The 25,394-nt window shown below is 34.0% G+C and overlaps 1 protein-coding gene across 5 annotated transcripts in view; it reads right to left on the reverse strand.

The window, feature by feature from the left end:
* SLC36A4 (solute carrier family 36 member 4) overlaps nt 1-24,778 on the reverse strand; it is a 73,775-nt gene extending 48,997 nt beyond the window's left edge. The window contains exons 1-2 of one of the 5 annotated variants that reach the window (XM_031960979.1): nt 24,574-24,777; nt 3,851-3,974 (exon numbers count right to left, since the gene is read on the reverse strand). In XM_031960979.1, coding sequence (XP_031816839.1) covers nt 3,851-3,974; nt 24,574-24,622 — 173 coding nt within the window. In that variant the 5' untranslated portion in view covers nt 24,623-24,777. Of the gene's footprint in view, nt 1-3,850; nt 3,975-4,676; nt 4,837-23,950; nt 24,024-24,047; nt 24,299-24,573 lie in introns of those variants that run through there. The other 4 variants (XM_031960981.1, XM_031960983.1, XM_031960980.1 and 1 more) reach the window with 4 other exon arrangements.
* Between the last annotated feature and the right edge of the window lie 616 nt (nt 24,779-25,394).

The following is a 25,394-nucleotide window of genomic DNA, read 5'->3' on the forward strand; positions in this document are numbered from 1 at the left end:
AACTTTGCAGAAATTATCTGAAGAAAACTCCTTAGAAAATAGATTTAGTGAAATGGAAAAATCATACAACTCCTTACAAAATAGATATAACAAAATGAAAAAAGCATATAACTCCTTGCAAAATAGATTTGAAAAAGAAACTAACTCACTGAAAAACAAAATTTGTGAAATTAAAAAAAATCAAACAAAACAACTTATTTAAAAGTTCAATTGGTCAAAAGCAAAAAAGATTTTAAAAAGCTAACTTAAGAAAATAATTCACTAAAAATTAGAAATGAATAGAAGTGAATGATTCAATGAAACATCAAGAATCAGTCAAACAAAACCAAAAAAAAAAAAATGAAAAAATAGAAGAAAGTGTAAAATATCTTATTGTTAAAACAAATGACCTGGAAAATAGATCTAGGAGAAACAATCTAAAAAATATTGTACTTCCTAAAAACCATGGGGAAAAAGGAGCCTAGACATCATCTTTCAGGAAATCATCAAGGAAAACTGCCCAGATGTCCTAGAACCAGAAGACAAAATAGCCATTGAAAGAATTCACCAATCACCTCCTGAAAGAGACTCTAAAATTAAAACTCCAAGGAATATCATAGCTAAATGTCATAATTATGAAATCAAGGAAAAAATATTGCTAGCAGCCAGAAAGAAACAATTCAAATATTGAGAAGTTACAATCAGGATTATCCAGCATCTAGCAGTTTTCACTTTAAAGGATCAAAGAGCCTGGAATCTAATATTCTGAAAGACAAAGGAACTTGGATTGCAGCCAAGAATCAACTATCCAGCAAAATTAAGCATTATCTTTCAGGGAAAAAAGATGGACAATCAATGAAACAGGTGAATTTCATGTATTTCTGATGAAAAAACCAGAGCAGAACAGAAAATCTGATCTTCAAAAACAGAACTCAAGAGAAGCACAAAAAGGTAAAAAAGAAGGGAAAATGTATTTCTTTTAAAAGATAAAAAAACTTACATCCCCATATGGGAAGATGACATGCTTAACTTTTGAGAACTGTATCTCTTATGGGTATACTTAGAGGGTACAAGTATAATTTGATTTTATTGTGATGATATAAAAAAGAAACTAGAGCTGGAAAGAGCATTGTACTGGAAGAAGAGGAAAATGGAGGCAAAATGAAGTAAATTACATCTCAAGAAGAAGCAAAAAAGACCTATTACAATTGAGGGAAAGAAGGGAGGGGAATGAGCATTGTGTGAATTTTACTCTCATCAGATTTGGCTCAAAAAGATAATATCAAATATATTTAGCTTCACAGAGAAACTTGTCTCACCTTATAGGGAAGTAGGAGGGAAAGGGAGAAAGGAAACAGGGAGGCTAATAGAAGGGAGAACAGAAGTAGAAGGGGAAAGGTATAAGAAAGGGGGAGGGGCTTGAATAAGAAATCTCCACATTATTAGTAAGTTCATCTCAAATCATTGTAAGAATGTGACTTTCCCCATATGAACCTAATCTCCATCCGAACCATGTGAACCCAATCTCCATGTGAATGACTTTCCCCATGTGAGCCTAATCCCCATGTGAACCATGTGAACCTAATCAAGGTAAGATGTGACTTCCCCTGTGAGAACTTGACCATTCCCTAACCCATAAGAACAGGTGTTTTAGCTCCTTCTCCCGTGAGAACTTGACCTGGGAAGCTGGGAACGTACCACATGTGTTTTAGCTCCAACTACATGATTCCAGGAACTTGCCACTCCTTGGAACTGTTGCTGTCGCTAAGGACTGACCCCCTTGTCGATTTAACACTTGACTACAACCACCTGGAGCCCTTGTTGGTAGTTCCCTGGTCTTATATGATGTCTTTATTTGGCCCAAAGCCTTCTTTGTCCTGACTTCTACAAAAGGCGAGTAAAGCATTCTCTATCTGGAGCCTTGCCCATAGAGATGACGATCTTCCTGGGATCCACTTTTCCCAATCGAGTTTGAAGGCTGCAAAATGGGGCCCCCAGCCACTTTAGAGCTCCCTCGAATCGGTGATGTACTTTCTTTTCTCTTTCCTCTACCTAATCATAATCCTCATTATTCTTTGTCTTTTATGTATTATTTGCTGTATTAGTTGTTATTGTAAGCATTCTATTCTGTGTATTGTATAATTAAATTTTACTTTCACTTTGATTGAGTTTGAGAGCATCATTTATAGGAGCGGATTCGAACTTTTCCCTAAAATCACATAACAGAGCTGTAAAAGGGGAAGGTTGTTCAAAGGAGGCAGTGGTCAGAAGCAAAATACTGGGAAGGAGGGAAAGGGGGACAGGAAAGAGAAAAGTATAATTTGGGGAAAATAAAATGGCAGGAAATACAGAATTAGTCATTTTGACTGTAAATGTGAATGGGATGAACTCTCCCATAAAACAGAAAAACTACCCTAAGTGAAACTAATATAGGTAGTCTCCTAAGACTATGTTACTTATACATATAATGAAAAGATTGATAATATTTTATCATTTAGTAGCAAATAATTTAAGAAAAAATGTTAAGATAATAAGATTTTTTTGAAAAGCTAATTTCCCTTTCTATTAGAAATGGGGAGTTAACCAAAGGCTAAGTTCGCCTTTCTAGCAGAAATAGGAGTTGACCAAAGGTTAAGTTCCTCTTTCTAGTAGACATAAGTTAATTAATTTAATCTCCTAAAGTTAAATTTCCTCTTCTGACTGCTGGGAGAATGTGAGTTGACCACTAGTTTTTCAACCACTAACCACAAGTTCCTCTTTTCCAGTCCTAGTTCCCTTTTTTGCTGGACCCTCTGAAAGAAGTTCCCCTTTCTAAAAGTGGAGAAATCATATCAACTGATCTGGGGGCTCCTTAGAAATATTTCTGCTTCAAAATATAACAACAGCAAGGTAAAGATCTCTGAGGTAGAATTTAAAAAGTCTAATTAATCACATAACTTTCTTGTCCAACTGAATTTTATTTTTTAAAAGTCTGTATTTTTTCCTTCCTCTTTTTTGTTATAAAAATCTCTGTAAGTCACTCAATTTTTTTGACTTCTGAGGAGTGAGGGAACCTGATTTGATATGCAAATTCTGACTCTGCAAAATAAATTTATCAATAAAAACACCAAGGTAACAAGTCTAACAGACTAGAAGAATGGTAATGCCTATGATAAAAATAGAAATATTCAGTAAAGGGAAAATTAGGAAAGAAAGATAATGATTTCTATTTTGTCCATGTTGAATTTGAGACATGTCCAAGGGATTTAATTTGAAATGTCTAGTAGGCAATTGATGATGTAGAATGGGAGCTGAGAAGAGAATGTGGGGCTAGATTTATAGATTTGGGAATCATTTGTATCTGTATCTGTATCTGTAACACTATAATAATTGAATTCATAGGAGTCAATAAGATTACCAAAAAAAAAAAAATACAGGGATGAAGAGAAGATGATCCAAGGGAAGAGTCTTAGGGCACAGTGCAACAGTAAGATGACAAGATATGCATAAGCCAGCAAAGAAGATTTAGAGTGTTTAGAGAGGTATCAAAGGAACGAAGAAACAATAATTCACAAAAACCTGGAGAAGAGAAAGTCAAATTCACTTTATTATGTGATTTTGCTAAAATGTTTTCATGAAATACTGTTTTGATTATTTTAATATGCTTTGTAGGTATATCTAATGTGGCAAAATCTAATTTATCAGTAAAATGGTACAAATTTACAGCTGACTTTCAGATAGTTCAATCACTTTCCTAAAATAAATGTAATTGCTATTATTTGCCCAATTTAACTTCTATTTAGAGAATACTCCAAATCAGTTTAACAAGTGTGAAAAGAAAAAAAAAAAGCAAGTAAAATATGAAGAAAGATCTTTAAAATACTTTACTTACGAAATGCCATCTTGACTGTCAATTTGGTAATGTTTTTGAACAGGCAATAGCTCATGTTCATGCTCTTCATCAGATGTACCATCTAAATTTTGTTCATCTATCAAAGGCTTCATTACTTCCATATCTATGAAACAGAAAACGAATGAATATTTATGAGCTTACTCTGAACATTAGGAAACCTGAATTCTAATTCCACTTTTTTAAAACAATTTGCCAAACTGTTCAGGTTAAATAAAACTTAAAACAACAACAACAACAACAATAACCAGAAACTACTTTATTCAAGTTAAAAGATGTATTCTTCATTTTCATTAATAAATATTATGCCCCCTAAATGGAAAGTGACAAGTACCATTAGTTGCAATCACTCTTTTAAGTGATTTTGCTTAACTCTTGGAGGGAATGTATTTTAGGGTAGAATGAGGGTTGTTTATTTGTTGGAATGAGCCTACTGGGATAAAACAATCAATCAAATCTTTAAAATATATATAAGAATAGGGTGATGAATAAATCAAGTCATCCATGTCACTTAAAGTAAAAGATAAAAATGTCCTGATAACTTAAGCTTTAAGATAAGAGAAAGTCTCAACAAATCAACCAATCAATCAAAAGCTAGTAATGTTCACAGGAATAGCATTCAGATTTGCTAAGGAAAACTGGTCATGCCTTGTGAATGGTCTAAGAATTTGAAGACCTATTCAGAACCCGAGTTATTCTAGCATCTGGTGGAGACAGAGATTCCAATTAGTGGCAATGGAGAGCTAGCATTCCAGTTAACTCTCCACCTCACAATGCCACCCTAAGTTATTTAGGGAGAAAAGAGCACCTCTGCCTTTCCTTAATCTTCTTTCCCTTGCCCAGTTAAAGGAGGAGAACCTCAAGAATGTCAGAGGTCTGGAGGTCTTCCCATCTTTTTATCCAAATAATTCATCAGGAGCAAAAGATAAAAGTGAATGCAGATTCACATCTCCACAAAGAATCCAGCCAAGAAGTTACATCATGTCTAAAGGAACTTATTGAACACCTCATAAAGGGGAGAAAAGAACTCCCAGCAACCAAGAGCTGTGAATTATTCTTTTATTACATGTATTCTCTAAGCTTAAGCTCACTTTCTTCTTGTTTCTACATATACTGGTAAGAGTGTGTCAGGAATATAACTGATGGCTATTTTTAATAATTATGGTGAGAAATGTATTGGTAGGAATTTATAAACTATAGCATTAGAAAGACATTTCCAACTCTTTAGAGGTATTCCTAAAATATCAAGGAGACCTAACAGTCAAGTTCTGGGGATCCAATTTAACAGTGGGAGTGGGAATTTAGATTTGAACTTGAGAGCATAAGCTACAGATATAAGCAAAATAATTTTTTATTTTCACATGGATAATCTATTTTATCTCTCCATGTCCAATTGTATTACATTTAAAACAGGGTTAATTAGGGATTATTTATGGCTGAGCTTTCTCATGTTAACATGCCTAGAATTAGGCTTCCATACTACTTCCCAGGCAGTTCTTCACCATACTGCCTATGCTCCAACTCCCAACATTATGTCACCACAACAATCTTGGGCTGTTATGCCTATGGCTTTGAGTTCTCTTAGGTGAACTTTCACTTTAGTGTGCTGCCATACATCACACAATAAAATGTTTCACTTATTGCATCCATAAATACTCTGATTGTTTATTGATTGAATTGGAAAGCTAAAGAAATCATCTAACAAGAACCTGACAGAAGTACTGCAAAACAACAGAAATATGAAAGTCAAACTTGTTTCTAAATTTTTCTAAAGAAGGTATCCTTGAATTTTCATAAGTTAAACTTTTGAAAGTTGTCTTGTATCTAGAGATCTAGTTTGCTGTTTATTGTACTCTCCACAAAGAAATAGCACAACCAATATACAATGAATGTAAATATATTTATGTGTATACTCCCCCCACACACACACACACATACACATACACTTTGTGTACTTTTTAGAAGTAGAGGTAGAGGGGGTAGGAAAGATGAAAAGTCTTGAAAGAACCTATAGTAATAAAAGTTTTCAATTGACCCTGAACAATAAATAGCAGTCCAGACTCTAGTGGATGGAGAATATAGTTCTAAAGTATCTAATACTCAATATTAGGATTTTTTAAAAGTTTTATCTACTTTTCAAATAATTTCTATTTTGATTAATAAATCCTCTCATGGAAAAGTACAAAGGAAAAGTTTAAATATGATTTATCACAAATTAGTTAAAGTTATATAAAATAAATGTTTTCCTTTTCCTTTTTGGGTCACTTTTCCAATCCCTTACTTAATTTTTTTGCTTTCCTGTGATTCCTTTCTAAGTTCTCTAAATGTCTCAAAAAGAAAAGAGAAAAGGAAGAAGAAAAAATTTAATGTAATAGAACTATCTCACTATTCTGATCCAGTACCACATGTGCATTATGTGGTATATTCTATCCCGCACAACACAACTGTCCTTTTTTGGAACACTCAAAATATCTTATTTCTTTACTTACAGATTAATAATAATAATAATCATGAGCATTATTTTCCAATAATACAAATAATCATCAGCCAATCAACCAACACAAGTATTCATTAAATTGCCAAGCAATGTGCTAGGGATTAGCACTGGAGATACAAGAGTAAAGAAGGAAATATTTCTTATTCACAAAGAACTTGCATGATAATGTCTAAAAAAATGAAGACATATTAAGGTACATACCACAGAAATAAGTGAATAAAAACAAAGTAAATATGAGGTAGTTTGGGAGTGAGGGCACTAGCAAACTGTGGGAATCGGGAAAGGCTTCATGTAGAATGTGGCACTTGGCTTCATCTTAAAGAAAGAGAGAAACTTCACATAAGAGGTAATGATGCACCATACTTCTGGCATGAAGGACAAAGTATAAGGAGATAGAATTTAATATGTGAGGAACACAACGGTCAATTTAACTGGAGTGCAGAGGCTGGAGGGAAAGTAATGTATAATGAGTTGCAAGAGGTTGGGCCCAGGTTATGAAGAGCTCTACAACTAGAAAAGTTTATATTTGATCCTAGAGGAAAGAGAGTCACTGGGATAGACTAAGTAGATGAGTCATACATTAACTCTAAGCTTAAGGAAAATTACTTTGGCAGCAATGTGCTGGGTGGATTGGAATTATGAGAGATTTGAAACAGGGAAGACATTGCTAATCTAGGTGAGAGGTGGTAAGGGTCTGAACTAAAAGTGATAACTGTATAAGTAGAGAGAATGGATGCAATGTTGTGAAAACAGAAACAGCAAGCTAGTCAAATAATTAGACATGTGGGAAGAAGGAAAGTGAGAGGTTAAGAATAATGATGATATCACAAAACTTGGAAATTAGAAGGATGATGGAACTTTCAAAGGAAATGGGGAAGTTTGGAAGAGGAAAGGGCTTGTAGAGAAAAGATAAGTTCAGTTTTGGACAAACTGAGTATGAAATGTCTACAGGATATCAACTTTAAAATATCTAATTGGAAACAGAGAACTGACGCTCAGAAGACAAACAAGTACATAAGGTAAATGTGTACATATATTCAGGTAAATATATGTGTGTATAATTGTGTATAGATATAAACATATCTATATATATATAATAATTTTAGGGTGAAGAGGTTTCTAGTAAAAAAAAAAAAAAAAAAACTTAGAGAAAGGGAGAACCTGGCAAAATTTTCTCTAGAACATGTTATCTGAACATAGATGAAGTTTAAATCTGGGATATAAATATAGCTTTGAGGAGTTAAGCTATGATTCACATGGTCATATATAACTTGCATTAGGCTTTTGGAAGCCTAACTTTGGAACTTATGACATTTGATCTAACTAGAAATTGTCTTCATTTTCTATCCAGTTTTATTTCACATTTTCTCTTCATATATCTTATTTTCCCACTAAATTCCCCAAATTCACCTCTATGTATTTGCAAAGGTTACCTCCCATTCCTAGAAGGCACTTCCTCATCTCAGCTTCTTATAATCTGTATTGCCCTTCCCTCAAAAATCAACTCAGGTGTGTCATCAACTCTGTGAAACCATCCTTTAATGAAACTGTCATCTAAAACCTAAAATTTTCTTATGAGCATTTCGTATTTTTCTACTGTCCTTATCATACTCCACTAAGTGTTATACTTACCTTTGTACACATCATGCCATCTTATCCTACTCCTCTCACCAGTAAAACAAAAGCTCAATGGGGAAGGGCCCATCTAATACATAACCTTGCTTAATAAATACTTTCTTCTATTTTTAACTTAATTCAGTTCATTTCTCCTAATCACTCCTCCAAAATGTCAATTATAAGAAATCTAATTTTTCTGCCTATGGGCACTGGGCATTGTGTTCTGCAAAATATCTAGTACACTGTATCCTTACAATGTAGATAGTCATCACCACCTAACATTCCAGAGAGGCCAGAAATCCTATCATTTGAACATACAGTCCTGTAGAATATACTGGCTAAAGAAACAATCTCAAAAGGAACAAAGGTAGGTTTTCATATTTTTTAAAGAGTATGGATACTAAAATTTATTCTTAACATTCTTTATAAGAAGGTCAGAAGGCCTAAAACATCTAAAAATCATCAAATATTAATACAATATTAACTCTGAAAATAATGTAGTTATTGTTAACATCACCACAAAAGATATATATTTTATAAAAAGTCTTTAAGATAAAGGCAACTCAATTTTAATTCACTTAGAAAACTACTAAGTGCAGATTTATTCAATTTAAGAATCACCCTACTGATTTCCTTTCCCTACTTGATTTAATCTGAAACTAAATTATGTAATTTTAAAATACAGCTTCTAAGGCATATAACTTGTATCAAAAAAAGATTTGTATTTGTTAAATATTTTGGGATATTATTTGCAGAAATATTTCTTTCTATGTAATTAACATGGAAAAATATGAAATGATCCTGTCCATCAATCTGAGAGAAAAATGTATTATATATGTATTTGAAAGTTTATAGTCTTAATACTAAGGTACTGATAACTGAATTAAAAGTATGAAAAATGCATTTCTTGATCTTTTTGCTCATCATTGATGATTTGGAACTTAAAATAAAATGGTTAATCTCAAACATATAGTAGCAGAGGAAAATAATATTACAAACAAAGCTCTAGATATCTATTATGTAGACCTTGCTTTTCCTTTTAAGTTTATAAATTCAACCTGTAGTTTTCAAAGCTGTTCTACTTATTCATACTTTTTCTTAAGAAAGTTCTGCTTTCTACCTTTCTATTTTTCTAATTTTTTTTTCTTTTCTTTCTTTCTTTTTTTTGGTTACCCTATTCCTCTTGTCCTGTTCCTTCCATCTTCACTAGAGAAAAGAAAAATTAAATAAAGCCCTCATAATTTTCAAATTCAAGCAAAAAAATTTCCCACATTGGCTGTGTCTGGAAATTATGTATTATTTAGCATCATGAATTCAACAATTGTAAAAAGATGGATAATATGAGCATACTATTTCTCAGTTCTCTAAAATCATGGTTACTCAATGCACTAGAGTTTATCAAATCTTTTAAACTTGTTTTCTTTTTTAATGTTGTTGACATTGTACAATTTTTTTTTCCTCTTAGTACTACTTATTTCATATGCAACACTTCATAGAGATCTTCCCAAGTTTCTCTGAAACCATTAATTTCATCATTTCTTATGGCACAATAATATTCCACTATACTTAATCATAAGTTGTTCTCCAATAGTTGGTAACCAGTTTCCAGTTCTCTGCAAATTATAAAAAGAGATGTTATAACTTTATTACACATTTGTACAAAAGAACCCCTATGAGTTCTTTGCCTCTTTTTTTTCATTTCTTTGGGATATAAGTTAAAAAGTGGTATAACTAGGGCAAGCACAATTTAGTTCATTTAAGGACATAGTTCCCTTTTTTTTTTTCAAAGCAAAACCAACTCTCAGTCTCAACAACAATGCACTAGTGTGCCCCTCGTCTAATATTAATCATTTTACTTTTTTTGACCTTTTTGCCAATTTGTTAGACTTACAGCAGAACCTCAGAGGTACTTTATTTCATTCATTATTAGTTATTAGGAGATTTTTTTCATAATTGTCAGCTTGAATTTGTTCTTTAGAAAACTATTTTTTTCTTTATCTAGTGCATATAATATATTCTTTTCTTTTTCATAACTTTTGACCACTTATATATCCAGTTATCTATTGGGGGTTGGTCTCATGTTTATAAATTTGAATAATATTCTTACATAGTTTGAATGATACCTCTGTCAAAATTTTTTTGTAAAGAATTTTCCCAGTTTCTATAGCCACCATAATTTTAACTTCATTTGTTCTATTTGTGAAAGTTTTTAAACTTGATTAATAGAAATTGTCTGTTTCATCTCCTGGGAGTGTATTAACACTCATTAAATTCTTTCCCAACTATAGATTTGAAAAGTTAACTTCTTGGCCTTCTAATTTGTTTACAATGTCACTCTTTAAATCTATGTCATTTATCCATTTAGAGCTTAATTTGGCATATGATATAATCATCTAAATTTGATTTCTGCCATACTGCAAATTTTGGGGGTGGGGAAAAAGAGGTCAAATAATGAGTCTTTATTCCAGTAGAGGGGGTTATTTGGTTTCTTGGACCTAATACTTATAGTGTTTGTCTACTTCAATATGCTTTGTATGAATCTAATCTGTTCTATTGCTCGACCTAATTTTTATAAGCAGTATTTAATTATTTTGATGATTGCCACTTTATTGTATAGGTTGAGATCTAATACTGTTAGCCTCTCACTTTTCCTTTTTTTTCATCATTTCTCAAAATTCTTGAATTTCTTTTCCTCCAGAGGAATTTTGTTGTTTTCTAGCTCTATAAAGTAAGCCTTTAGTGTTTCAACTTAATAATTATTTTATGTGGTACTGCCATTTTGATCTTTCTAACATGTTATTGGAACCTATTTGCTGGAGCCTGTTTTGATGAATATTTTTGATTCACTGATTCATTATGGACACTGGTCTATACTTTTCTTTCTCATCCTTGTCCCTTTTTGGTTTTGCCATTTGTTTCACAGAAACAATTTGGAAGAGCCCTTTGTTTTCCTATCTTTATAGTTGATGTGTTACTGGAATTGTCCTTGGGATACTAGATAGAATTCACTTTCACATTATATGATTCAGGATTTTTTTCTTTGAAAGTTCATTATACTTTGTGCAATTTATTTTTTTATATTGAATTATTTAATTTATCCATTTCTTCTGTTATCTGGCTATTTATCTTGGTAAGCATTCAACTATTTTATCTAAGTTATTAGTTTTGTCAGCATGTAATTAGGCAAAATATTTTCTAATAGCTTTATTTCATTTTCAAGTGTTCTGAAATCTTTTTAATTTTTAAAGGAATAATATGGTTTTCTTCTTTTTAAAATAAAAGTAGCTAGTTATTAATTTTATTAGTTTTAGTTTTAAAGAGGTAGCTCCTAGTTTTATTCACATTAGATTTGTTTTTGTTTTTCTAATCTCTCCTTTGATATTGAAAATTTCTAACTTGTTATTTAGTTGGAAAATCATTTTTGTCTTTTTAGGTTGTTTTTTTGGGTTTCATGTTCAATCATTGATTTGTCCTCTTTTTTGTTGATGTAATTATCTCGTCAATTCATTTGATGAAATTTCCTATTATTTCTATCATTTGTTCTTTAAGCAATTATTTGATATTAAGTTATTTAGTCTCCAATTGATTTTTAAGTCCTTAGAGACATTTTATTTGCTATAGTTTCATTGTACTATGGTCAATAAAGGATGTTTAATATTTATTTGTATTTTTTAGTTTTTTATTGAGGCTTTTATGTCTCAATACAATTTTTGCAAAGTTGTCATATATAGTTGTATAACAAATTCCTTTCTATTCCCATTTGTTAATTATTAGAAATCCATGATCTCTAATACCTTAAAGGTCTATTAGTTGTTTTTAATTGTTTTCTTAGATCTGTCCAACTTTGAAAAGAATACTTTGAGATTCCATCAAATTATAGTTTCATCACTTCTTCTTGCAGTTCAATTGATTTTTACTTTAAGTATTTGGATGCTATATACTATTCAATATTACACAATATATATACATATGTACATATAACATGTGTTTATTTATTTGTGCATTTCTATTTATATGCCTGTGATCCAGTCTAAGGCAAATGGAAAAAGAAAAATGAAGCACAAAACAGATTCTATAAATCACAAATTTTAGAAAAACTTTTGTTACCTTCTCATACTTTAAAAATATGGAAATGAGATAAAGGAAAAATATACAAATGAATAGAATGCAGGAAAATGTGCAATTTAAAATCAGTTTCATAATTGCCAGTTCAGATGAAAGGGAAGTTAATAAGATGTTCAGTCCCCATATCACTTTCTCTGTATTTCATATAGCCTAACGTGAGCTAGATTTCCCTTTTCTTCCTCCTTTTCTCCCCAGTTAAATATATTACCCATCCAATTTCTTTGTTTTCCTGAAACTGTCAAAAAATAAAAAAACAAAAAAAAAATCATCTTTGTGCATTTTCTTTTTAACTTTGGCTATGATTCTTAAAGACAGTAAGGCTCTGAGAGCTTTTCAACTGATCTTTTAGCATTAAAAACAATTCATGCTCATAGTTTCTTCCAACTGATCATAGATGTATATTTTTCTATGTTTCTTTTATCGTCTCTGTCTCCATTTTAAAGTATCTATCAGTTATGGATTTTTCAACAGGAGTGCCTAAAAATCCTCTATTTCATAAAATATCTATTTTTTTCCCTTTAGGATTTTGCTTTTGTTAGGTTATTCTTAATTATAAGTTTTTTATCATTTACCTTTTGAGTATTAAATTCCAAGTCCTCTTTTCTTAGAATATGTCAAGTGTGAATTCTTGTATAATCTTGACTATGGATTCTTGGCACTTGAACTCTTTCTGCTTGCAGTATTTCCTTTATCCAGAACTTCTGGATTTTGGTTATATTGTTCCTAGGAGTTCTCATTTTGGAATTTCTTTCAGGAAGTAAGGTAAACATTTTATTTCCACTTTCCCCCTCTGGTTCCACGAGGTCTGGATAATTTTTGTTATTTTTATTGGTACATCATATCTAGGCCTTCTCTATTTGACCATGACTTTCAGTTACTCTAATTATTCTTAGATTTTATTTATGTCTTGTATTTTCTTCAATCTTTTGTTATGTCATGACATTGTTGTTTTCTGTTTGGCCTTAATTTTCAAGGAGTTCATTTCTTGGAAATGGTATAATACCCAATATTTTAAAATTAATTCTCTTTGATATCCTTTCCTCCTTATTTATTTTATTTTTATCTCAATTTTTCCTTTTTTTTTTTTTTTTTTAAGTCCTTATGACCAAGCCGTTTTTTTCAGGCTTTCATCAATGGTAATTCTTTGCTGTATTTGGTTGTTCATCCTATCTCCAGCCTCAAATTCTGAATTAGGGGCTTGAATTCAGATCAAAAGCTTCCCCTGTAGTGAAGAGTTTGAATAGGTCCTTATATGATCCTGGATTTGGTGCTATAAGTAGATCCTGCCTTTTGCAAAAATCATCTGAAATTATCTCCTGCTGTGTTTTGGGCCTAGAATACCTGGATACTTGTCTAGTTCAATCTCTTACAGTACTTTTACAGTCACTCTTACAGTGACTCTTACAGGGTCATCAATACACTTTTAGCCTTAGCTTGTTTAAACTTTGAATGAAGAATTTGTAAACAATTTTCTTGGTTTTATCATTGTTCCTTCTGGTATATTTTTGATTTTACAGGGGGACTTGACCTCTTATAGGTCCTAATACCCCCATCTTGACACTGTTAGTGTTACTAATATTTTAATGATTAAAAAATCCATTTTATTCATATCAAATATAAGAGGTTCTTAGATACTTCAATATTTCTTTTTTTTTTTTAATTGGTAGGGTAATTTCATCCCTTGATACTTTTTGTACTTCCTCAACATTTAGTTTAACAAGATTTCCATGGCCCAGAAATTTTATTTCCTAATGACCAATTTCTAATGACAAGCCTCTCTAAAATCAGGCAAATTCCCAAATGATAGACACACACTCCATGACTAAGCTTATACGTGAAGATTTTCTAGATGGGTAAGAGTAAAAGACAAAAGCTTTTACTCAGCTGCATGGCCTTCAGGAAACTAGGTCACTTTGCCACAATAAGATATTGGAGTAGCATTTTATAGAAGTTTACAAATTTAAAACAAATAGAAACTGGAAAATACTCTACTATACCTATGAGAACAGATGATGGGAGAAACCTTGAAGATTCTATAGAATCTGAAATGGGAACAGGAAAGAAGCTTATAACAGGAATGAATGTGACAAACTCAGGCCCAAATATCTTCCCCACCCCCATTATATCTGATTTTTTTTCCCCCTTTAGCCATAAAGTCTGAAATTTTATCAACTGAAATTCATTTGTATTAATAAGTATCTTCATTTAAAAACAAATATTTCTAGGAAGTTAAGGGATTATTAGTCAGTCATATTTTTTAAAAATGTAAATTAACAGAATTATATTATCTTCCTATTAATACCTTCCTAAGATATATTTCACTAAGGAAATGAGTGTTCTGATATACTTAGGAAAGGAGAAGGAAATGCATCCTTCCATTTACATCACATGGCCCCCTTTTCAACTGTATGGATTAAAAAGGGTTTGGAGAGCCAACAAGCTTTTGCAAGAATGCTAGACTCATAAATGCAAAATAAAATAACTCTGAGGTACCACCTCATGCATCTCAGATTGACTAAGATTATAGGAAAAGATAATGATAAATGCTGGAAGGAATGTGGGGGGAAAAAAGAACCTTAATACATTGCTGATAGAGTTCTGAATTGATTCAACCATTTTGGAGAGCAATTTGGAACTATTCCTCCTAAAAATGCTATAGAACTAGGCGTATATCCTTTGATCTGGTAGGGTCTATTTCCCAAAGAGATCATAAAAGAAAGAAAATGACCCACATGTACAAAAATGTTTGTGGCAGTCCTTCTTGTAGTGGCAAGAAACTGGAAACTGAGTGGATGCCCATCAATAGGGGGAATGGCTGAATAAATTATGGTATATGAATGTAATGGAAGATTTTACAAGAAATGTTGAACAGGGTGATTTCAGAAAAGAAAGACTTACATGAACTATGCTGAGTGAAGTAAGCAGAACCAACAAAACGTTGCACACAGCAACAGCAAGAATATGTGATGATCAATTCTGATGGATGTGGCTCTTCTGAGCAATGCAGATTCAAGACAGTTCCACAGCTTTGGGCTAGAAAATGCCATCTATATCTAGAGGGAGAACTATGAAGACTGAATGTGGATCAAAGCATAGTTTTTTGTTTTTTTTTTCACCTATTTTTGTTTGCTTTTTCTCTTTTGGTCTGATTTTTCTTGCACAACGTGACAAATATGGAAATATGTTTGAAAGACTTGTACATATTAAACCTATATCAAAGTGCTTGGCTGTTTTGGGGAGGGAGGAATAGAAGAGGGTGGGAAAAAAATTTGGAACACAAAATCTTATAAATATGAATATTAAAAACTATCTATTATATATATTTGGAGAAATAAAACACTACTGAGAGGAAAAAAGAATATCAGACTCATAAATAGGAGATCTGGATTCAAATTCCACTCACATGGGGTCACAATCAAGAATTTAGAGGCTATCAAGAGACTGTTTTTGTATCTCTAAAATAAGAATATTTCCATTGAAACTTCTTACTTTACAGAGTTGCAATCTTTAAGGTGTTAAAAACAAATGTAAGTTACTTTTATTATAATTATAATTTATAATATTTATCCCATAAGGAAAATTATTTTTTCAATATCAAATTCCAAACAATTTATTTCTAGGATGTAATTCACTCATGAATTGGGGAATGACTGCATATAACTAGCTTTGTACAACTAACATCTATTACTAACTACTAAAGATAGGCTCATAATGAATAAATTTAAATTGAAGCAGAAAGAAAGATATTAGAAAAACATTATTATGACTGTTATAACACATGACATTCACCTTATCCAGGAATATCTTGCCAACTCCTCCATATCAATCTATGCCTTTTTTCTTTTTTCTCATCCCTCAAATACTTATTCAAAATTTAAACATAATCCTTCTTTCCTGATTAACCACTAATAATCACTCATCTACTCTATACTTATTAACTTAGTTGATATATTAGAGAATCATATAATTTCAAAGTAGAAAGGGCCTTAATACCATCTGGCCTAATTCATATTTGAAAAGAATCCCTAAAAAATAAAAGTTAAAAAAACACAAAGCAGCACAGAATCACAATTTTAGAGCTGAACAGAGTCTTAGATTTCTACTATTAATCCAAACCTTAATGGACAGCTGAAGAAACTAAGGCCAAAAGCAGTCAAGTGCATTGTCCAAGATTACATAGGAGAAAGTGGCAGAACTAGCATTTGAATGAAGGCCCTCTGATTATAAAGCTAGTACTATATTCACTATTTATACCATTTTAAAATCTTTTTAAATATATTTCCCGAACAAAACATAAGTTGCTTAAGGTCAATGGGTATATCCCTTTCTTTCACGTATTATACAATACCTAGTGCTATTTTGTATTGTATATGTTAATTAAATGCAAACTGATATGTATTTGAATGTCACAGAAATCTTTTGTTAAGAAGTTTTGTTTGTAGTTCCTATTGTTAGGGTTTGGATTTGTTGTGTTGCTGGGGATCTTTTGGGGGATGGGGTAAATAAGATTTGAGTATAGTTGTTACTTTAAAATACAAGATAAAGTTTAGGGGTTATTAACCTGGAATCTGGGATTTTTTTTTTCTTTTCAACATTCTTACAATTATATCCCGATATGGTTGGTTTCCTTTGTAATCCTAAATATTTTACTTTATACATTTAAAAAACATTATTCTGAGAAGGGATACACAGAGTTCAGACTGTCAGAGGAATCCATGACAAAAAAAAGGCTAAGAATCCCTGATCTAAAAGAAGCTCTATGAGCCCTATCAAAATCCTAAGCTTCCATAACTAAATAATCAGTCCTCCAAATATGGCAAGGATGTGAAAGCAAACGCTGTTTCTGCCCTTTCAAAACTTTTTTTGGGTGATAACTAGGTGGTGCAATAGATAGAAGTCAGGACCTGAAGTCAAAAGGACCTGAGCTCAAATCTAGCCTCAAACACTTAACACTTCCTAGTGTATGACCCTGGACAAGTCATTTAAGCCCAATTGCCTCACACATACAAAAAAACCAAAAACACTTTTTTGGATAAAAATGTCATGCTCTCCATTACAAAAAATAAAAAAAATAAAAAAAAAAAATAAACACAAGACAAATTTGTTTTCTTTTATATATTAAAAATTAATTTAAAATAACATGAGACCAGAGAAAGTTGGAATGAGGAATTTTCATAACTAATAACCAGAAATCTGATTCTATTAACAAAATGAGCAGATTGATTTAATTGTTAGAATTCTCTGTCCCTAAGAATTGTTTTGAATTTCATTCTTCGTGACATTACTTATAAAGGATATGATGACTTCAACTTATGTAAATATGTGATGTATATTTGTGGTTAATTGTCCTTATCTGTTCCTCAGTTATTTTTAAGATGGATTAATCAAACTTGTTACCAATCTTATTTTCAAAGTTCCATATCTTTTCATCACTACAAACTGATATATTTCTTCAATTTCTTATCTTTCCATTAAAACCTGCTTTTCTAATTCTTTATGTTCTTCATTGATCTGTTATCTCATTGATACTAATGCACCTTCTACAACTTATGTCTGCCTATTGCTGCAAATCTTGTCCATATCCTTCTGTTAAATTTACTACAAAGGGTCCACCCAATATAGTTAAGTCTTTCTCAAATTTTCCTGACATTAACAGGATACTAGTAAAATTCACAAGTAAAAGTCTTTCTTTTAAGACTGCCAAATGATTGGCCAATAATTTTTCAATAATGCATTTCTTTGATGTCACTCTTTACTACAGTTCGCCATAGTACTTTGTTACATTTTGTGACCTGCTCACTCCTTCAATGCACCCACCTTGTAATAATCAATTTCAATTATTTGAAGACTGCAACATTCCACAACCTACAACCACACACAACCACTGGTATAATATTGGTATTAAGAAGGATGGGCCTTCATTTCAGGGAACTGAAGTCATTAAATTGCACTAAAGAGACTCTAAAATTTTCTGCAGTAATCCATATCGCTGGCCCTCTATTTAAGCCCTGACTCAAATAGCCAGCTATTTGCAATATCTATCCAAAGTTGGCTAGTTGTTGTTCTTTGTTCTCAAAGAGGACCAAAATGACACCACTATGTGAGAGTCAATTTAAAGTGTGCCTGGGGTTCATGAGACCAACATGAGCTTGGAATGCTCCACCAGAGGTCAGACACCAATAGTCCATGAGGACATTTGGGGTGGATTCTCTATAGCTGCAGATCCTGTAGGGGGGTTTTGAGCTACTTGAATTCTGCTTTGCTCATAGAACATAGACTCTTCTCTGATGAGGGCATACCATGCTGGGCAGTTCTGTGCCACTATCAATTACAAAGTTCTTCTTTGTAATTGATCTGAGAGTGATCTTGTATCACTTTTTCTGACCACCATGTGAGTGCATGCATTGCGTGAGTTCTCCATAAAACAGTCTCTTTGGAAAGAACATATTTGGCATTCCAACAACATGGCCAGCCCAACGGAGCTGTAACCTCTGCAGCAGAGCTGGAATGCTTGGCAGTTTAGTTTGAGAAAGGACCTCAGTGTCTGGTACCTCATCCTGCCAGGCAGTCTTCGGAATGTTCCTAAGACAATTTAAATGGAAGGCATTCAGTCTCCTGGCATCAAGCTGGTAACAGACCATCCAGGTTTCACAAGCATACAACAATGAGTCAGCACAGTTGCTCTGTAGACCTTCAGTTTGGAAGTCAGTCTAATATCTCTTCTCTCTCACACTTTGCATTATATCCATAGCATTCAAAACTTCTACATTTACTATAACTGATGGTTCCACATTTGGGTAATGTGGTGCTAGCTGAAGAAGTATCTGTGTTTTCTTAGTATTGATTGTTAGGCCAAAATTAGAATAAACAGCAGAGAATCCATCCACACTTTATATCCATCTCAGCTTCTGAGGCTGCATTAAGTGCACAATCTTGCACTTGCACTTAACCCTGCAAACAAAAAACTATGCACCAGCACTCTCTCCACCTTTACTTTTGGATTCTAACTTTTTCAAGTTTTCAAGTTTCAAGAAAAATTTACCATCAGTACAGTAGCTGACTTTAATGATGTGTTTGTCCTCATTGAAGGCATCTGACCACATGGCTGAAAACATCATGCTAAAAACATGGGAACAAGCAGAGAATTGTTTTACTCCATTGATGACTGGGAAAGAACAAGAGCATTATCCATTATCCGAGCTTCATAAGTGGTTTCTTAACTGTGAGTAGGAAAAAGGGAGAGAACCTAGAACTCAAAAATTTTAAAAACAAATGTGAAAAAAAATTTTTTTCAATGTAACTGGGGAAAAATTTTGAAATGAAACATCCAGGACTTGAGCAAGCAAGCCACCATAAAAGTGACAGACAATACTGTCCAAAATATACATATACTGATGGACAAGATTCATCAATTTCCATCTAAATATATATCATAATTAGAACAAAGATATCCTTTAGCTAATTGCTGTTATGTGAATAGTTAGGCCAAACTCTTGAATCCTTAGGGGACTTATTCAGTAATCTCTTCCTTGATCCAAGGATTGATAAAATCAGCACAATGATACCTACAAACAGAAATGTCTAGACCATCTGACTTGGACTGTGCAATGGATATCTCTTCATCACTGTAACACATACTTTTGGTAAATTTGTATTTTATGATTCACCTAGTATTTATGATTAGAGATTTTTCTATACTCAAGCAATTTTATAATCAACAAAATAATTTAGAATATGAGATAATCAGTTTCCTACATATTTTGGTCAATTTTGCAAAAGTGAAGATGTGGTCTGCTATGGAATAACACTTGCAAAAGCTCGCCTATTCTCTAGTAATATTTGTGTCCATGATACCATAATATACATCAAAGATGTGAGTTCCTTTTATTAGAGATATTTTAATATGGAAATAAAAACAGATGACAATGTTTTCTTAGTCACTTTATTTCTTTTTTTTTAAATAAGGTCCCAACTTTCACCTGTGGCTCTAAGAAGCTTATAGCATGCAGAGTGACCATAGTCCAGTAAACTATCTCAGCAGGTGGGCTAAATAAAATTATGGGTTAACTATTAAGCCTTAAACCTCTTGGTAAATTAGGAAAATGTGTACCCCAAACATATGAAGACTTTCCCCAATAGAAAGAGCAGATAATAATTTGTGCCAACAATCATGAAGCCAGCTGATTAGAATTAGAAGGCATTACATTTTTCTATATATAGCAAATGGGTTACAAAACCTTATGAACTTCAAAGAGGCAAATTTAGACTTTTTGTAAGGAAAAACTTCCAAATAATTAAAACTGTCCCAAAGTTGAAAAGGCTACTTCCTAAGGTAGTACGACCTAGTGAATTCCATTCACTAGGGATCTTTAGGCAAAGGCTGTATGGTTACTTCTTAGGACTGTTGTAGAGGGGATACTTATTCTGGTATGAGCTGATTCAAATGGTTTCTGAGATCCTCAATTCTCAGATTCTATGATACGGTGATATAATTTACTCCATTCTGCTAAATTATGGATCTCAACTAATTCCCTTGACAATTTAACATCTAGTTCAACTGGGTAATTGTCCCATTTTTTCCAATTAATTTTATATACAATGATTATTTTTAACTAGAACTTTAATAAAATTTAAATCTTTCTTTTCCTATTCATCATCTTCCCAACCCCTTAACCATGGCATTCTTCCAAGAGTATTTCTTTTGTTCAATATCCTCTCTTTACCCTTGGCCATATCATTCCTTTCATGTTTCGACTACCCCTTTTACGAGGGTAATTTCTGAGGAAAATAAAGTGGAGCAGTAGATAGAATGAGACACTGTGTCAAAAAGACCAGTTTTCAAATCTACTCTCAGACATTTACTGTCTATGTGATGCTGGAGAGAATTTGTGACAGATTATGACTGAAAGGCCATATATCATTCAACAGGAAGAAAATAAATTATTAGGAGTACAGAAATAGTATTATAATTTTAAAAGAAATACGCATGAGGAAATCTAGAAACTTCGGAGAAAAAATGTAGCAGAATGCAGCTGGGTCACAATCAATGGAGGAGAAAGAGAAGAGTTTTTCTATCTGGAAAGGACAACAGATAGACAAAAAGGTATCTTTTAAAGGATTATACAAGCAACTCTTCTCAAGATCAAAGTCACTAAAACAACTATATTTGCCTCTTATCATTACATCCCTAGATAAACTTAGAAAAAAATTAAAACAACATTGAAGAAAAAAATATAGAAAAAGCAATTATTACAGAAGCAGTACATGCTAAAGGTGACAATTTAAAAAGAAAATTCTCAAAATATCTGGAAAAGATACCAAAAGCACAGAAAAAAAATCTGACTTTACACTAGTAAAATAGATAACTAAAAGATCATCAATAGATGTTAACCTATTTGCCTATTTGTCCATCAATGTTAAAGTTGTTTGTTTTTTTTTTAAATAACCTAGCATGTAACAAGGATATCCGAGCATTAGAAGAGAATGAGAAAGCTTTAATTAGGGATATTTCACAGGAGACTCACCATAACAACTGACTTAAAAAGATATAGAAAATACAAGATCTCACTGAGATTAATTTTTTAATTACCTAATTTAGTAGAGCAAACTGGTACCTTAAAGGTTCCTCCAACAACATGCCCCCCCATGTATATGTTAAAATTATACACAATTCCCTGAAGTAACCGAAAAAATGTTTGTCCGATTATCCTCTGATCATTAAGTAAGGAATAAAGGAGAAAAATGCTCCCTAAATTTACCACTGTCACATTGGAGATCTAATCCTGCATCTCATGGCATTGAAGTGATTATTTCTAGCTCTAGAGAACAGCAGGCCCTCCTAAATGAGATCCATAGTCACTCAAAAACACGTGGTCTAACAATCCACATGGGAAAAAAGCAAGTGGATGAAGAATATCTTCAAGATGGACATTGTTGACATGTGCCAACCATTATTGGCAATAGGAAGGACAACTTGTAGAGCTTTTCTAACAGTCTTGACAAACTGTGTAAATGGACAATGACTTGGGCCAATAGTTTAAGAGGAAGAAGAAAGGATAAATTAGTCTTGAGACACTGAATTTAAAAAAAAAAATTTTTTTTAAAAAAACAAGCACAAGCCTCTTAAAACAAAGGCCCATCTTTCACATTAATATTACATCAGTGTTATATAATAACTCTGAGTAACTGAAGATAACAGACACTGAAAAAAATGAAATGTTAAATCACCCAAAGGGCACAGAAGAGGCATAGAAAACATGTGATTAGGTTGTAACACATTATGAAAAATTAAGAATTATCAAAGAAACATGAGCAAAAAAAAAAAAAAAAATGAGCTAGTAAAACTGCAGGTGAGCCTCATGCATTCTACTAGTATTTTTGCTTGTCAAGAAAAGCAAAGAAGGCCCTCAACATGTTGGAATGACTTTATATGACAAATTTATGGTATAGTATGGATAAGACACATCATAGGCAGGTAGGAATGGATGGACTGTGATCCATTATCACTAGAGGAAATAATGATATTATTAAAAATCACAGATCCTTTCAAAGGGTAAAGAGAAAGAAGTTGGGTCCCTAGGTATACTATCTTGCAGGGGAAGTCAGCCCAAGATAAATAAAAAGTTTCTCAAGAATTAAGTTCTGAAGACACAAACAGAATTTATTATATTAAAGGGAAAAAGGCAAATTTGACTAAACAGAATGGTGTAAATGCCCAGAAAATTAATCAACCTATTTTTTAAAAAAAGACATTTACAGAAGATTAAAAGGAATAAGCAAAAGAGGATAAGTATGAAAGCATAGCATCAAGTAAGAATAGCATCAAAAGCTCAGAATGGACTGAGGCTGATGATGAATACTTAAGTATAGCACAAGAACAAAAGAATAAATAGAAAGATAACATATAGTAAGGAGACTAAATTATTGAACTCTATTTTGCTTCTAGGGCAGCAAGGCAATACAATGGATGGCTGAGTCTGAAGTCAAACCTGAGTTCAAATAAGGTCTTGGACAGTTTACTTACTTGCTCTGTAATCCAGACAAGTCACTTAACCTGTTTGCCTGAATTTCTTCATCTGTGAAATAAGCTAGAGAAGTAAATAAATGGCCAAGCACTCCAGTGTCTTTACTAAGAAAACTCCAGACAAGTTCATGAAGAGTCAGACACAACTGAACAATAGCAAAAACAGTTTACAAAGTCCATTTTTATTTTATTATGAGGACAGAAAGATTCAAATTGTCCTCCGGCATATTTAATTCTTCAATAACATTATGATGCAGATGGGAACCACAACCATTTATCCTCATTTTCCAAAGCACAGCAAAGAAAAACGGTTTGTAAAGAAATCATCATTGAAGTGTTGGAAGAAGCTGAAATGGAAACCTGATCACCAATTCTCAATTCAGGAAAAGATGAAGTATAACGCCTCTATGATAATTTAAAAATTATATAACTTTATACGTGATTTCTATATCAGTTTAAATTAAAAGATTTTTAGAGACCTGTTCCTGTTTGATTTCCTAAAAGTTATATTTGATTAAATGAGATAACTATCAAGTGTTTAATTAGCACAGTGCCTGGCACATAGTAAGTCCCACCTAAATGTCAGCTAGTATTGTTATTATCCGTGTTTTTTACAGCTGAGAATCTCAACCCTATCAAGAAAAGTACAAGTCAATACACACTGTCCCACTACACACATACATACATTTTTTAAAAAATCACACTTCATGTATCACTCAATCTCTTGAATGGCAGGAAAAGGAAATAGTTCTTAAGGGGGACTACAGATGGCAAAGAAAAAATTCAAAAGAAGAAACCACGGTTGTTTTTAAAGGCTCACCCGATGAAATGGTGAGAACTCAAGCTTTTTTGCCTCTTCGTTCAAAAACAAAACAAACAACAACAAAAAACTGCTACAATCTGGCGGCGCTGTTTACCATGGCCAAGTTCACTGCCGTCAGCAAACAAACGGCGCCAGTTCCGTCCTGGGCCCCGAGTTCAAGTTCATCCTTGCCGGGGACCAAACCCGGCAGGGTTTGCTTCGTAGCTGTTCGCATCCAATCCCCGAAAAGCTCCGTTCTCCCTTCTTACCAAAGGCCGGGCGGAGAAGGGGAGGATAGCGGGCCAAGAGCCATCTCCTTCTTCCTTCCCGGGCGCTCGAACCCCGGCCCGGGCCCCAGCGCAGCCCGCGCATCCTCCCCTGGGTGCCCCCTCCCCCCCCCGCCTCCCGCTGGCGGTCCCGCTTTCTCCCACAGACCGCCCCCGCCTCCCCGGGTGGTAGGTTCCTAAGCGGCCTTCACGCTACCCCGAGGGAGGTACCATCGTAGAAAGCGGGGGGTGCTCTTAAACAATGGCACCCCTACTCAGACACCACCGCCTGGGGCCTCCCTTGCCTCGGTCCCCCGCACGCGCCATTCCGGGGGGGAGAGACTGGCAAAACCCGCCGGGCCCGCCAGCACCCACCTAACTCTTCCTCCACCAACCGGGACGACGCCGGCGCCTCCGCTTCCATCTCTCTTTGGTCTCCAGGACGCCGTCGCCCCTGCCGTCTGCGCTTCCGCCACGGCGGAGCAGCTGGAGTCTGGCGAGAGGGTGCCTCCGGCAGGGATGAGGGGGGCCTTCCTCCCCTCCTCCCGCTCGCCGGCTACTGAGCATGCCCAGATCGGAAGGCTCCCCGCCGCACGGGAAGGGTTCCAGGCCGAGGATTCCGGAACTCCGGGATTTTCCTGCAGCTGGATGACTGGGGTGGGGAGGACCGGCTGCGGGATGTGGGGGAGGACCGTAGCATCTCCGGGACTGAACCGATGGAGGGAGAGAGGGGGGTGCTCGCTGGGGACGTACGAAAATAGTAACCACTACTCCACAGCTCTGACGTCATCTACTTGGGCTCTCCGTGTGGGGCCCAGAATGCCATCCATCCTAGGGAATTTCTGTCCGCGCCCTCCCATTGGTCTGGGGCGGAGGGCAGGGTCCGCGCCCAAGTTAGCCTCACAGCAGCTCTGCTCTTTACTGGCTGTAAACTTGAGCCAAGCTCTTAAACCTTTAAAAGCTTCTCTGTACCCCCTTTATCCCCAAGTCCCTTCCAACTTCCAATCCAAGATCCATAGACCTTCTTGTGGGACGCTTACATTTTACTGGCACCAGTACAGCCACCCAGATTGTCCATTGGTCCGTTCTGGCCTTCCTCCTTTTCTTAGATAAGTCACATCTCTAACAGGGACAAACCTCAAAAAGTAAGTCTTCAAAAAAAACTAAGTCTTCAAAAAAAACTAAGTCTTCAAAAA

Source organism: Sarcophilus harrisii, chromosome 3 (assembly GCF_902635505.1).
Source record: "Sarcophilus harrisii chromosome 3, mSarHar1.11, whole genome shotgun sequence".
Lineage (NCBI taxonomy): Eukaryota > Metazoa > Chordata > Mammalia > Dasyuromorphia > Dasyuridae > Sarcophilus > Sarcophilus harrisii.